Source organism: Capricornis sumatraensis, chromosome 4 (assembly GCF_032405125.1).
Source record: "Capricornis sumatraensis isolate serow.1 chromosome 4, serow.2, whole genome shotgun sequence".
Lineage (NCBI taxonomy): Eukaryota > Metazoa > Chordata > Mammalia > Artiodactyla > Bovidae > Capricornis > Capricornis sumatraensis.
Genome location: NC_091072.1, coordinates 144,850,995 through 144,866,697, shown reverse-complemented (window position 1 = coordinate 144,866,697; position 15,703 = coordinate 144,850,995). Strand labels below are relative to the sequence as shown.

The 15,703-nt window shown below is 42.7% G+C and overlaps 1 protein-coding gene across 1 annotated transcript in view; it reads left to right on the top strand.

Annotated features, from left to right (window-relative positions):
- Nucleotides 1-514: 514 nt before the first annotated feature.
- The window catches only part of A2ML1 (alpha-2-macroglobulin like 1), a 49,829-nt gene continuing 34,640 nt past the window's right edge, over nucleotides 515-15,703 (top strand). Inside the window, exons 1-11 of the mRNA XM_068971672.1 lie at nucleotides 515-579; nucleotides 1,692-1,875; nucleotides 2,378-2,540; nucleotides 3,273-3,325; nucleotides 8,498-8,518; nucleotides 9,252-9,411; nucleotides 10,569-10,653; nucleotides 11,343-11,469; nucleotides 12,338-12,452; nucleotides 13,231-13,340; nucleotides 14,981-15,148. Of these exons, the coding sequence (XP_068827773.1) occupies nucleotides 515-579; nucleotides 1,692-1,875; nucleotides 2,378-2,540; nucleotides 3,273-3,325; nucleotides 8,498-8,518; nucleotides 9,252-9,411; nucleotides 10,569-10,653; nucleotides 11,343-11,469; nucleotides 12,338-12,452; nucleotides 13,231-13,340; nucleotides 14,981-15,148 (1,251 nt within the window). The remainder of the gene's footprint in view (nucleotides 580-1,691; nucleotides 1,876-2,377; nucleotides 2,541-3,272; nucleotides 3,326-8,497; nucleotides 8,519-9,251; nucleotides 9,412-10,568; nucleotides 10,654-11,342; nucleotides 11,470-12,337; nucleotides 12,453-13,230; nucleotides 13,341-14,980; nucleotides 15,149-15,703) is intronic.

Below are 15,703 nucleotides of genomic sequence, written 5' to 3'. Positions count from 1 at the left end.
ACTGAACTGAACTGATGATGGGTATAGTTTCCTATTTTCATACAGTCATGATAATCATGAATAGTATTAAAAAAATCCACCATTAGGTAAACGCCTACTGCTTTGAATTGATACTGCTCCCACACCTGTGTTTCCAAATACATCTTTATAGAATAATAAGAGGAAAAAAAAAGATCAAATGTGAATGGGAATTTGGAAAGAAATCAGAAGGAAAGGGAAGGACCTCAAATGTGTTCTGAGAGGTTTACCGCTGTGAATACATCAGCCCTGGTTTTTCCCCTAAACAGGTTTTTGAGACTGGCTGAGCCAGTATGAATGTTTCAGGGAGAAATAAATGTTAAGAAGTGAATAGAAGCCCTACCCTGCTATACCACCTCTGCCTGAGGCCCCAGAAGGTGATTGGCTGTGGCATCCTCATTGCTCCACATCCTACCTGGGGGGTAGCATATATATATGCTACAGGGGGTAAGCCAACCTCTGGCTCCTGCTCCTGAGGACTCTGTCACCCACAAAGATGTGGGCTGAGCTCCTTCTAGGAATATTAGCCCTGTTGCCAGCCTCGGCAGGAAAATTTCTCCCGTAAGTGCTTGGTGTGTCAGTGTTGATTTAGGGCAGGTGGCGTCTTCGTCCATCTTTCTAAGACATAACTATGGAGGGGCAGGAGATAACTTTTGGTTTATTTTAATGCCCTTTCATCTTTTTCTTTGTTTGGTTTTATTTCTCCTTTACCCAGAGAGAAAAGCTAAGTCGCCAAGAAGAAACTTTTAAAAATATGATAATATCGAAATATAGTAGCCTCCCACTGCCCTGATCTCTGTTGTTCTGGTTGTTCAGTTCTTGTTGCTCTTTCTTTATGTCTGAAAAGTGAAAGTGTGAGTCACTTAGTCGTGTCCGACTCTTTGTGACCCCATGGACTGCAGCACTCCAGGCCTCCCTGTCCTTCACCATCTCCTGGAGCTTGCTCAAACTCATGTCCATTGAGTTGGTGATGCCATCCAACCATCTCAACCTCTCCTTCTCCTCTTGCCCTCAATCTTTCCCAACATCAGGGTCTTTTCCAATGAGCTGGCTCTTCTCATCAGGTGGCCAAAATATTGGAGCTTCAGTTTCAGCATCAGTCCTTCCAATGAATATTCTGGATTGATATCTTTTAGGATTGACTTCCTTTAGGATTGACTGGTTTGATCTGCTTGCAGATCCCAAATGGAACTCACTTCCTCCTTGGTACCCTGGGCCTAGGTTCTCCATGGTGGCCTATGGTCGGGGAGCAGGGGGAAGGGTGTGAGTATAAGGCTGATTTGTTATTTTTCTCCTTCTCCCTTATAGAAAATAAGGGTCATAATGGCAGGTGCTTTGTCTCTTTAATTCTTTGCTACATGCTGAGTACTCAGGAGAGGGATTAATTAATTTTTCATTGAATAGATGAGTCATTACTGCCCTGAAATCCTTTTGCTTCTTTAGTAGAAGTGTAGTTCTGAGAGCTTAGATGGTAAAGAGTCCACCTGCAATGCAGGAAACCTGCGTGTGATCCCTGGGTTGGGAAGATCCCCTGGAGGAGGGCATGGCTACCCACTCCAGTATTCTTGCCTGGAGAATCCCATGGACAGAGGAGCCTGGTGGGCTACAGTCATGGGGTTGCAAAGAGCCAGGGAGACAATTAGTGACCAACACTTTTTCCCTTTCTTTAGTAGAAACTATCTGGTGGCATTGCCAGCCCATCTTAAGTTCCCCTCTACTCAGAGGGTTTGCCTGGATCTGAGTCCTGGGTACAGCAATGTAAAATTCACTGTTACTCTGGAGACCAAGGGCAAAACTCACACATTGCTGCAACAATTTGGACTAAAGACGAGACACTTACACTGCTCGTCCTTTTTGGTAAGTACAAGCTTAGCCCAACTCTCGTCCTCAGTTTTCCTATTCTCCCTGGATGCGCTACAATTTGTCTTTAAGAATGTTTTTTGTTATCTTACTTTTTGCCATGGCTTCTAAACTCATCTCTCATCAACTTCAATTCCTGGCCATAACTTCAGATATTATTCTCTGGCAACTTTTTTTTCTTTCTTTATAAAAAAATTTTTTTTAATTACAGAAATGTACAATAACACATTTACAGGTGACTTGGAAAATACAGAACAAACTTACATAGAGTTCCACTAGATATTACAATTATTTTTTTAAGTAGATAAATTAAGATTTTTACTTGGAATTTTAATATCAGACTTCTGGCAACTTTTTCTTGGCTCCAACCTTGCCAGCCCCATCGACTCATTCCTTTCCTTTTAATTCCTCTCTTGGGTTAAGACTAGTTGGTTCTGTCCTCCCCCACCCCACCCCCAGTCTCCTGTTCCTCTCCAGAGCGCTCCCCTGTCTTGGCCAGGTACCACTTCCTTCTGGTGGCACAGAAGAAGTAGCCACCGTCCGGGTGAGAGGAATTGGGAATAATGTCTACATTGAGGAGAAGAAAAATGTTCTGATTCAGAGGCAGCAGAATGGCATCTTTATACAAACTGACAAACCTGTCTACAGCCCAGGGCAGGAAGGTAAGAGGCACAGAGGTGGGATGAGACAAAAGCCAGGGAGTATCTTCACACGTTCGCAGAGGGACTTTGCGGAATGGTGGTAGCCCCATGGACCAAGGAAGAGGTGGAGGGATGGAGGAAGCCTGGAGGGATAAAGGGTTATAGGTGCTGAAAGCAGGCAGTGCTGCACAAGCAAAAGAGTAGTGGGTGGAGCTGCTACTCTGTGTGTGTGTGTTTGTGTGTGTGTATAAAACAAAATACAGGGAATTCCCTGGCAGTCTAGTGGTTAAGACTCCGCATTCTCACTATCGTGGGTCCGGGTTCAATCCCTGGCTGGAGAACTAAGATCCTACAAGACCCAATGCATGGCCAAAAAATTCCGATAAGTAAATAAGTAAAACAAAATACAGATTTCTTCTGGAAAGGAATTTGGCAGGTTTAACTGGATCGCTGGGTCTCATAGCAAGCTGCCTGTGTAAGAATCAGGAAACATCAAGGGCATTTGGCCCAAGCCCTAGGATTTATATTTGCTCCCTCTTCCTTTGAAGCGGATTCCATCCTGGACTTTCAAAGTCAGGAGCCGTGACGGTTGGGGCATTAGCTGTCTCTCAGACTAGGTTTTATTTCAAAAGTAAAACCTGGTAGGATTTTGCTGACTCAGAAGTATGTATGAGGAAGCAAAAAGGTGGAAAAAAGAAAGATTCTGAGGTGAGGGGAAAATCCCTTTTGCTAATGACGCCCATTTCCTTCTAGTGCATTTCCGTATCGTCACCCTCACCAGCACCTTTGTTCCAGTGAACGACCAGGTAAGAGTTTCACTGGGAAGAAGGAACTGGCAAGGGAACGCGTGAGGGCAGACTGGAGAATGAGAGAGGAGACACTCTTTCCAGGGGAGGAGGCCCTTTAGAAGCAGAACACTTGTGAGTTCTACAGTCAGGGAACTAGTCAAATCTCCCAGCCCCTGTCTGCCTGAAAGCAGGCAGTGGCATCTCGCTCTCAGGTTTGACATCTGAAAGCATTAATTAGGTTAACACTCTTAAGAGACGGTTCCATTTGCCTCTGTTAAGAGCTTTTTTCAAATGTCAAGACTTTCCCTCCAGGAGTGACACCTAGTGGCTCTGCAGATCAAAGACTAAGAAGGAATTCAGGAATACTTTTAACAAAAGGAAGACATAAGGATCTTCTTCTTCTTCTTTTTTTTACTACAAGGCAAGGTGATTTATAGCATAGACAATTTCCTTAAGGCAACGTTTTGTGCCAAAGGTAAAAATGCGGTAACATTTGGCGAATACTTAAATTTTCCTTGAACAACTGGATCACTAGAATCACAAGTCATATGATTTGATTTGCTCTGAATTTAGGGCTTGTGTCATTTCTACACGCGTTTGAAATACTGGGTTGGCCCAAAAGTTCGTTCGGATTTTACATACCGTCTTACGAACTTTTGGCCCAACCCAATACCTCTCAGACACCCCCAGCTGCCTTCTTCCTCCTTCGGTCAGAGCCCAGGTAGTCAAATGAAAAATTTAAAGATAGTCATGGAGAAAGCATTGCTTATATTTCCATCTCCATGTTCCCAGGCTGCTGTTTCCTTTCCTGATGTACAGGGAAGCTATAAGTTTATTGTTGATCAGTAGCCTTCTCCAACCACTACTTTCTTTCCTGATTTAGAATTGGTGTTTTAGTTTCTCCTTCCTATTGCCTGTATTCTTTCCTTATCACTTCGGTATAATATTAAGTTGTTGTTTAGTTGTTCAGTCATGTCCGACTCTTTGTGATCCCATGGACTGAAGCCCACCAGGCTCCTCTGTCCATGGGATTCTCTAGGCAAGAATACTGGAGTGGGTTGCCATTTCCTTCTCCAGGGGATCTTCCCGACACAAGGATGAATCCCAATATTCTGTTTGGTGGGGATTCTTTACCACTGAGCACCTTGGAAGCCTTGATTCTAGAGCTGGGATGAGGGTCAGTTCAGTTCAGTTGATTAGTTGTGTCTGACTCTTTGCAACCCCATGGATTGCAGCATGCCAGGCTTCTCTGTCCATTACCAACTAAACGAAGGAGTCAAAGTGTGGCCACAGTTAGAGTTATTTTATTTTATTTTATTTTTTTTAGAGTTATTTTAGACTCTACTGCCCCCTGGATGTTGATCTCATTAGCTACCCCTCTTACATTGTCTTGCCTCTGTTCAAATTGTGCTGAATTACAAGTACTCTGATTTCCGTACTTCTGTGTTCTCTTTCTGTTGTCAAATTACTCTTTTCTCCACATACCATTTCTCTAGTCAGCCCCCACTCCAAGTTGCAACTTGGAGCCCTGAAAACCTGAAACACAGAATTTGGAACTCCAAATGAAACATTGCAATTAACTAAAAATGTTTTACTAAGAAATGGAGTGGTAGGACTTCCTTGGTGGTCCAGCGGCTAAGACTTCACTGTTCCAGTGCAGGAGGGCCCAGGTTCAATCACTGGTTAGGGAACTAGATCCCACATGTGGCAACTAAGAGTTTGAATGCTGTAGTTAAAGATCCCACATGCTGTACCTAAAGATTCCCACATGCTGTAACTAAGACACGGCACAGCCAAACAACTTTGAAAAAAAAAAAAAAAAAAGAAGGGGAGTGACAAAAACTGTGAGTTTACAGAGTTCAATATTTCATCCTCAAACAACAAAAGTATACATGCTAGTAACTGATTGTATATAGCTTTGCTGCTTACCTAGTTATTCAGAAACTTCAGGTAGCTTCCAGCGAAAATGCTACCTTTCTGGTTGAACACTTACTGGTGTCCAAAGCTGCTTCTTGACTCTTTAAAAAAATTATTTTGTTCTCGAAGGAACTGTTGTTTTCCCCCCTAGGATTTGCAGCAATGGCAGTAATCTCGGTGACACTTGCCTTCTTATCATGTATATAGTCAGGTTTGTGCATGTCCTATCTATTTTTCCCTTTAGGAAGAAGGGCAGAATGTCCCCCCACCGTATCCCCCAGCCCCAAATGTACCACTTGGGCATGTGGATTCTTTTGAGCTGAAGGCTGGGTTCATTGAGAAAAGAGCTATTACTGAGATAACTTTTTTCCTTCCAGTCTTATTGAGATGCAATTGATGTACAGCAATGTATAAACTTAAGGTGTACAGCATAATGATTTGACTTATATACATCATGAAATAATGACCATAATAAGTCTAGTGAACATCTGTCATCTCATATGAGAACCTGCCTGCTATGCAGGAGTCACAGGTTTGATGCCTGGGTCAGGAAGATCCCTTGGAAAGGGAGTGTCAACCCACTCCAGTATTCTTGCCTGGAAAATCCCATGGACAGAAGAGCCAGGCAGGCTACAGTCCACAGGGTTGCGAAAGAGCTGGACATGACTTAGTGACTAAACAACACCCATCTTATATAGATACAACATTAAAGAAGTAGAAGACAATGTTTTTTCCTTGCGATGAGTAATCCCATTTAAAAAATTTTGCCTGTGTTCCCCTTGCCTGAGGAGATATCTCCAATAAAATATTACCAAGACCAATGTCAAAGAGTTTACTGCTTATATTTTCTTCTAGAAGTTTTATGGTTTCAGTTCGATTGTTTAGTAACATATTGGTTAGACTTAGTGTGTTTGTGTGTGTTTTTTTTTTTTTTTTGTAGTTGATTTTTAGTCTCATAGTGTTGTGGTTGAAAAAGATTCTTGATATGATTTCAGTTTTTTTAAACTTACTGACTCTCTTTGTATTCCATTGTGTGTCTATCATGTCACAATATTCTATTTACACTTGAAAAGAATGAATATTCTGCTTTGGGATGAAATATTCTATATTGTATAGAATGTTCATTTGGTCTAATAAGTTGCCAAAGGCCATTGTTTACTTACTGCATTTCTCTCGGAATGCCTCGTCCACTGATGTACATGGGGTGTTAAAGTCCCCCACTGTCGTTGTGTTACTGTTAATTTCTCCCTTTGTGTCTGTTAATGTTTGCTTTCTTTAGGTGCCTGAATCTTTTAAAAAGAATATCTTAAAAAAAATATTATTATAACACCTGAGGAAATTAACAAAAATTATTTAATATCATCTATATAATACTAATTTCTAAGTTTTCCAACTAACACATTTTTTTTCCCAAACTAATCTCTGATCTGCTGCTGCTGCTAAGTCGCTTCAGTCGTGTCCGACTCTGTGCGACCCCATAGACGGCAGCCCACCAGGCTCCCCCGTCCCTGGGATTCTCCAGGCAAGAACACAGGAGTGGGTTGCCATTTCCTTCTCCAATGCATTAAAGTGAAAAATGAAAGCAAAGTCGCTCAGTCGTGCCTGACTGTTAGCGACCCCATAGACTGCAGCCTACCAGGCTCCTTCGTCCATGGGATTTTCCAGGCAAGAGTACTGGAGTGGGGTGCCATTGCCTTCTCTGATCAGATTCATGCATTATATTTGGTTGTTACATTTAAAAACGTTCTCATATTCTAAACATCCCCTTTATTTCTTTTATTAGTTTGACCTTTTTGAGAGAGAGAGCAAGCGATGATGTCAGGCTAGATGACTTATAGAATGTTCCCATTATGGAATATAATATTTACTTTTGAGAAAGCCTAGGTGGAAGGGCTTCCCAGGTGGCGCTAGTGGTAGGAAAAAAACAAAAAAACAAAAAACCTGCCTGTCAATGTAGGAGGCAAAAGAGATACAGGTTGTTCCCTGGGTTGGGAAGATCCCCTGGAGAAGGGAATGGCTAACCACTCCAGTATTCTTGCCTGGAGAATCCCATGGACAGAGGAGCCTGGCAGGCTATGGTCCATAGGGTCTCACAGAGTCGAATACAACTGAAACAACTTAGCATAGCAGCATAGTTGTCTTATGGAATATTCAATATTCTTGATTTGCCTGATTATTTCTCACTGTGTAATATAACTTGTTCTTTTATCTTCTGAAGGCAGTTCTGAAGTCTTAGGTTTAAACTAAACTTTTTGTAAAAATATTTGGTTAAAAAGATAGATAATGTTGGGAACCTCAAATATGTCTCTTCAGGAGGTACATAATGTCACGTTGCCCCGTTATTAATGATGGTGAGTTTGATTGCTTAGTTAGGATGGATGGTGAGTTTGATTGCTTAGGGTGGATGGTGAGTTTGATTGCTTAGTTAGGGTGGATGGTGAGTTTGATTGCTTAGTTAGGGTGGATGGTGAGTTTGATTGCTTAGTTAGGGTGACGACAGACTAATTTCTCCAGTGGTAAGGTGTGTTCTTTTTTTTTAATTAACAAGTAATTTGGGATGACACTTCGACACCTCGCACAAGGACTCCTTCTCCAATTAAACTTAGTGGTTTTCATGTCCATTTCCTTGAGGAAATGACACATGATCCTTTGATGGAGCTATTTCAAACATTTTTAAAAAATAAATTATTTTGCACTGCTTGAAAGTAAGATTCTTGCCCACTGGTGTTCAGAAAGTAGAGGAGGAGGCTAGGAGATAGTTGGCTCCCAAGAAGAGGTTCAAATATGAGGGAGTCTCCAGAGAATGAGATGGTGGATAGCGTCACCATGATTTGATGGACATGAATTTGAGCAAACTCTGGGAGACAGTGAAGGACTAGGGAGCCTGATGTGCTGCAGTCCATGCGGTCACAAAGAGTCGGACACAAGTTAGCGACTGAACAAACCACCACCCACCAGATACTAATACTTTCCTTTAGGACATGTATGGAAAAACTCAGTCACAGAGCACTGAAGGATGCTGAGGGTCAGAAGTTCCATTTCTTCAAAGGTTTTGGAGACTAGCAATCCCTTTAGGAAAGCTCTTCTTTCTGCTCTCCCAACCCATAAGGCTTTGCCTCGTTGTTACTCTTACCAAGGCATGAAAGAGCCATTTAGAAAGGAAGGGGTAGGTAACAGAGAAAGAGAGAGGCCTTTGTGAACTTTTTGCTTTCAGCAAGCCTACCCTTATTGCTAGCTCTGCTTTAACCCTTATTATCTGGTTTTCTTTTTCAGTACTCCATTGTGGAACTGCAGGTAAGTAGAAGTTTCTTTCTTTTTTGCTGTCCTCTGTGCAGAAGGTGGTTGATGCTAAGCCCCCAAACCAGCAACAATCATGGGATCTTGGTCCAGAGCCTGAGACTTTGCACTGGCCCCAGGCGCCTGCGATTCCACCTAAGCTGTGCCTGTTCACTTGCCTCTGCCCACCCCGCCCCTCAACCTCTGTAAATAAGGACAGCAACCTCTACAGTGATGAACGTCCCTATTCTGATTCCTGCAACTTCTTTCTCTGTGCTGTGTCAGTCCAGCAGAGCTTGGTTCTGTACCCCTCTTAGTCTTTGGGATGGCTAATATCACAGACACTCAGCCACTGAACATGACAAGGATACCTGTGAGAAGTGTTAAGAAAGAGGCAAGAATTCCCCACAATACCCCCTCCATTTTCCCATCAAATTAGCTCTCTTTCAGGTAGTCAGTCCTTCAGAGTTACCTGTCTTAAGGGACCAAGAATTAGCATGCTTTGTAAAGAATATCTTACATAAATAATGTTATCCTGGATAACATTCTGAAACTGGATAACATTTTAAAGAACCTAGTCTAACTATTTGAATCCACCGAGGGTTCTTTTCTTCCTGGATGCAGACCACAGGGGTTATGAACAGCAGGTGGGATTCTTTACCTGCTTTTTGCTTCTTTACCTGCTTTCTGCAGTGCAGGGTGGGAATCAAAGAGGCAGGCATGTCATGAGATTTCTTTTTCTTGAGCACAGGATCCAAATAACAATAGGATTGCACAGTGGCTGAACGTGGTGCCCAAGCAAGGCATCGTAGACCTGTCCTTCCAGCTGGCACCAGAGGCAACGCTGGGTACCTACAGTGTGGCTGTGGCTGATGGCAAGACCTTTGGTACCTTCAGTGTGGAAGAATATGGTAGGTGGGAGAGTTAGTAGGTCAGAGTGTTGGACATGATCTTGTGTAAGAACCAGCAAAGGTCAAGTGAAACTTACTGTGGAACTAGGTCAAAGATGGCAGAAGATTTTACTTCCAGTGGAGCCTCATCACCAATCCAATGGACATGAACTTGGGCAAACTCTGGGAGATGATGAGGGACAGGGAAGCCTGGTGTACTGCATTCCACGGGGCTGCAAAAAGCCAAACACGACTTGGTGACTGAACAACAACAACAATATACACTCATTGTAACACATTAGCATAAGCTAAGTGACACACCCACTAGCGCCATGACAGGTCCCAGGCTGGCCATCAGAGATAAGAAAGTGGGCTGTGAACCAGCCTGGAAATCTCCATCTCTTCCCCAAAATAGTTGGATTACTCTTCCTGCTCATTAGCCTATGAAATTTTTGCTGTTGTTTAGTTGCTAAGTCATGTCCAACTATTTGGTGACCCCATGGACTATAGCCCTCCAGGCTCCTCTGTCGGTGGGATTTCCCAGATAAGAATACTGGAGTGGGCTGCCATTTCTTTCTCCAGGGGGTCTTCCTGACCAAGGGATCAAACCAGCATCTCCTGCATTAGTAGGTGGATTCTTTACTGCTGAGCCACCAGGGAAGCCCAGCCTATGAAATTACCCAGCCCATACAAACTAACCATCCCATATTTTCACGCCTCTCCCCTTCTGAGATGGCTCACACTCTGTCTGTGGTATGTGTTTCTCTTTAAACAAATCTAATTCTTACTTTTATTTTAAAGGGATTATTTATTCATTTTAGTGCTAAATCAGTAACTTGGAGGATTTTCCCTTAATAATGCCCCATTAATTTAATTAGCCGGGCTTCCCAGGTGGCCCTAGTGGTAAAGAATCCTCCTACTAATACAGGAGTCCTGGGTTCCATCCCTGGATCAGGAAGATCTCCTGAAGTAGGAAATGGCACCCCACTTCAGTTTATTCTTGCCTGGAAAATTCCAAGGACAGAGAAGTCTACAGTCCACGGGGCTGCAAAGAGTTGAACGTGATTGAGCAATTTAAGTAGATAATTATTATCACTGTTTTATACCCCTCTGTTCACTACCTGTGTAGTAAAACTTTCTTCCTCTTCATTTTCCATCTCTCTTTCTACTCTTTCCAGTGCTGCCTAAGTTTAAAGTGGAAGTGGTGGAACCCAAACAGTTATCAATGGCGGAAGACTCATTCTTAGTGAAAGTTTGTAGTAGGTAAGAATAAAGCTTTGGATCCACTGAGGATGAAAGCTATATTGAGAGATGTTGTGATCGAGTGTTATGAGGAGAGGATTGTGGAGGTAGTGGTTAAATTTTGTGATGTTTTATGTGGCTCAGAGTCACAATTTCTGCAAAAACACACTTTTTTAAAAATTTGTTTTTATGTGGACCATTTTTCAAAAAGTCTTTATTGACATTTGTTACAATATTGCTTCTATTTTATGTTTTGGTTTTTCGGCCATGAGGCATGTGGGATCTTAATTCCTGGACCAGGGGTTTAACCCGCATCCTCTGCATCGGAAGGTGAAGTCTTAACCACTGAACCACAAGGGAAATCCCAGGGACACATTATCTGCATTTTTGTGCTTACTTTCCTCTGCTTTCTCAGCTGGCATTATTGGTTTAGAATCTACTTTGTGCAGAGCACAGTATTGAATCCCATGGGAAGGAGGAGTAAGGAAAAAGAAAGACACTGTTGTCCTTTGGATGGTATTTATTGTGCAATGGCAATACTCTAAAGCTTTGAGTAGAGCAGAGATGTGAATGAGAGCCGGAGAAAGGTGGGGCTGTCAGAGCGCTTACAGAGATGGGCATGCGGAAGAAAGGAAAAGTGTTTAGGGGAGGAGGGCCTGGATCACAGGTGGATTTGCCCCTCTCTGATTCCTCATGTTTTTCTGGGTTAGGTACACCTATGGAAAGCCCATGCAAGGAGTAGTGCACGTATCAGTGTGTCAAAAGCCATATATTTACCGGTATCCAGATCCAGAACGGGAACATTTACCTGACAGATGCAAGAAAGTCTCTGGACACGTGAGTAAAACAAGATGTAGAAAAGGAACCTTATTCTTATGTCCTAAAGAGTAAGTAAGCAAGCACCGATATAGAAAAGTGGTTAAAAACACCCAGAGTAGAAATAATTTCATGTGATTAGTACCTCATTTCTAAAAACACAGAAATCTTTTTATCCCTCCAAAGATAAAGCTCTTTTAGAATCTGCCTTGGGATCAAGAGATTAACCTAAACCCTTGGAAGATACAATTTTCCTGTTCTGAAGGTGGTTCTTTTCTCCTTCTCATATCTTGGAAGTTCCAAGTCATGTATGGGTGTATGCTTCATGTTATGGAATACTTTTTCTATCTTAAAGATGGAGAAACTGGGAATTCCCTGGTGGTCCAGTGGTTAGAACTCCATGCTTTCATTGCCAAAGGCCCAGGTTCAATCTCTGTTTGGGGAACTAAGATCCCATAAGCCATGTGGCACACACACACAAAAAAATTTGAGAAACTGAAGTATAGAGATAAGAAATAATTTTCTTCTACAGGACATCATGAGTTAGAAGTAGAGATTAGGGTCTTCCCTGGTGGTCCAGTGGTTAAGAATTTGCCTTTCAATGCAGAGTATGTGGGTTCAATCCCTGATCAGGGAACTAAAGATTCCACATGCTGCTCAGCAGCTAAGCCTGGGAGCCGTAACTATTGAAACCCTGCACCACAACTAGAGAGCCCGTGTGCCCTAGAGCCTGTATAATCACAACAGATAGCCTGTGTGCTGCAATGAAAGATCTCCTGTGTCACATCTAAGGCCAGAGCAGCCAAGTAAATAGATAAACTTAAAAAGAAGTAGAGATTAGGTTATTCACCCTCTTTCTTCCTCTCTCTCTCTCTGATTGCCTCACTAGATTGACAAAGCAGGATGCATCTCAACTTCTGTGGCCATGTCCATGTTCAACTTCACTGGGTATTATTACAGACAAGACATCAATATCATGGCTACTGTGGTGGAGGAAGGGACAGGTAAGTGGGATGTTCCTTGCTTCATTAAGAAAAGGGAAGGGAAAAGAGTTATCCAAGAGAGAGACCCTGTATAGTCAAAGCTATGGTTTTTCCAATAGTCATGTATGGATGTGAGAGTTGGACCATAAAGAAGGCCGAGCGCCAAAGAATTGATGATTTCAAATGGTGATGCTGGAGAAGACTCTTGAGAGTCCCTTGGACTGCAAGGAGATGAAACCAGTCGATCCTAATGGAAATCAACCTTGAATATTCATTGAAAGGACTGATGCTGAAGCTGCAATACATTTGCCACCTGATTCAAAGAACCAACTCATTGGAAAAGCCCCTGATGCTGGGAAAGATTGAGGGGAGGAGAAGGGGGTTGACAGGATGAGATGGTTAGATGGCATCACTTACTCAGTGGACATGAGTTTGAGCAAACTCCCGGAGTTAGTGAAGGACAGGGAAGCTTGACGTGCTGCAGTCTGTGGGGTCGCAAAGAGCTGGACATAATTTAGTGACTGAACAACAACTCGGACGACACAAGACTCGCCTTCATCAGTGCTTAGAAGGGACTCCGTTCTAAGTTCACAGTCAATGGGAAATGTCAGATTTCATCTGCCATCCATTCCCTATTTCCCCAAAAGTTTGGGAAGGAGGAGTTAGTTTAGATCTTTGGTCAGAATGATAGTCATCTTCTCACTTCCTGCGGCATCATCCTTTCAGGCAGTCTTATGTTAAACATGAAGATGAGGATGTTAGGTATTTAGATCATCATACATCTGGTTTCCCTCTGCAGGAGTGGAGGCCAACACCACTCGGGATATACACATTTCTTCACAAATGGGATCCATGACCTTCGAAGACACCAATGACTATTATTACCCCAATTTCCCCTTCAGTGGAAAGGTATGTTGAAACTCATCTCTGCTCAGACAAAAAATGCTTAACCACCCTGTCAACTCCTTCCTGAACATATATTAACTTGGCATTTTTCCAAGTATTCCATATGTATTCACTTTAATCTGTAAAACAATCCTGAGTTGGACATTATTATTGGCCCCATTTGACAGACAAAAAGGCTGAGACACAGAGAGGTTAGTGAAGTTCGATGATTTTCCCAAGGTTATGCAGCTCATAAGTGGTAATTATGGTCAGAGCTAGGCAGCCTGCCTCTAGAGCAACAGTCCCCAACCTTTTTTGCACCAGGGACCGCTTTTGTGGAAGATGTGGGGGGGATGGTCTTAGGATGATTCAAGTGGATTACATTTATTGTGCACTTTGTTTCTATTATTAGTGCATCAGATCTACTTCAGATCAGCAGGCATTAGATCCTGGAGGTTGGAGACCCTTGCTCCAGAGTATGTGCTTAACTCCTGGCACTGTGTGTCCTTAATCTCACGTGAGATGTGCCTTAAATACTAATGTGACTTCAATGACCCTCCCAATGCCAGGGGTTCCCCTCCTCCTGTGTCAGTCTTTGAATTTTAGAGCTGCAAGTTACCTGGTGAGATCATCTAGTCTGAGTTTCTGCATCTAGGCAAGGTTAATATCAAACTTCCTGCCACAGAGAGCCACTTATGGCTCCTTAAGCATCGTCTTTAGAGATTTAAAAAATTGTAGTGTCTTCTCTCTGATTCCTAGCATTCCACCCCTCTCTCTAGCTTATCTTCTTCACTTCCCAAATAATTGTTGAACACCGTACTATTGTACATATTCAGATCCGTTATTCCTTGGTCATCTCTTCTTTAGACCAAGAGTAGGTCCACACTGTCTTAGAGCCTAAGGATTATACAATTTAGGAGTGGAAGAGGATGCTCTGTAGGAAAATGAAAGCAAAAAAATATACAGAGCTTTGGCAGCGGGGTATGAAAAAGAGGAGCCCTGATGTTTCCTAAGCCACGTGGCAAATCTACTTCTTTTGCGTTCATTCATTTTTTTTTTTTTTAACATTTTATTTTGTATTGGGGTATAGGTGATTAAAAGTGTTGTGATAATTTCAGGTGAACAGCAAAGGGACTCAGGCATACATATACATGTATCCATTCTCCCCCAAAGCCCCTTCCCATCCACTGTTACATTATGCTGCCACATAACACTGAACAGAGTTCTCTGTGCTATACAGTAGGTTCTTGTTGGTTATCCATTTTAAATATAGCAGAGTGTACATGTCCATTCCAAACTCCCTAACTATTCCTTCCCCACCACAGCCTTAAGTTGTGAGCCTCTAAGTCTGTGAGCCTCTGTTTTGTAAGCAGTGCATTTGTATCATTTCATCTTAGATTCCACATATAAGGGGTGTTATATGATATTTCTCCTTCTCTGTCTGACTGACTTTACTCAGTGTGACAATATCTAGGTCCATCCTATGTGTGGCAAGTCTATCTCTGCTCCAGGTCGAGCTACTTCTGTGTGTTTCTCCGTTCCTCGTAGAGCCTCATTTACGACTCTCCACATCACATTTACCTTTTTCTGGACTCTTTCCTGAAATGTCTCCTTAGAATTTTGAATGTATTCCAAACCTGACTCTAATGACCTTCGCCCCTCAGATAAGAGTGAAGGGCCATGATGGCTCCCTCCTCAAGCATCATCCAGTGTATCTGGTGATTCCTGGAGAAAATGGAAACATCAACCAGATCCTAACTACTGACAACAATGGCCTCGCTGCCTTCAATCTAGACACAGCTAATTGGAACGGGAAAAGCATTTCTCTGGAGGTAAGCACTGGGAGTTCCCCTTTCCAGCACAGAAGACCATCTGAAGGAAAACTTCAGAATGTCCTTGTTTCTCTCTCTGCCCTCCTGGTAAGTCCATCACCCCACTTACTCACCAGTTCTGCCCTCCCTGTGACAGAAAGTTTTTCTTAGACACCACCATTTTTAATTCTCATCAAATAAATGACCCTTCAAATTACAAAAATTGCTATTTCTATTAATTCATTTTATAACTTAACTGCCTCTCTATCTGGTTCTCTATTTGAAATCAGATTCAGTTCAGTTCAGTTGCTCAGTCGTGTCCGACTCTTTGTGACCCCATGAATCACAGCACGCCAGGCCTCCCTGTCCATCACCAACTCCCGGAGTTCACTCAGATTCACGTCCATCGAGCCAGTGATGCCATCCAGCCATCTCATCCTCTGTCGTCCCCTTCTCCTCCTGCCCCCAATCCCTCCCAGCATCAGAGTCTTTTCCAATGAGTCAACTCTTCGCATGTCAAATTAGGGAGGAAAAAATGGTTCAGAATCATCTTCTTCCTCTCACTCCCCCTTTCCT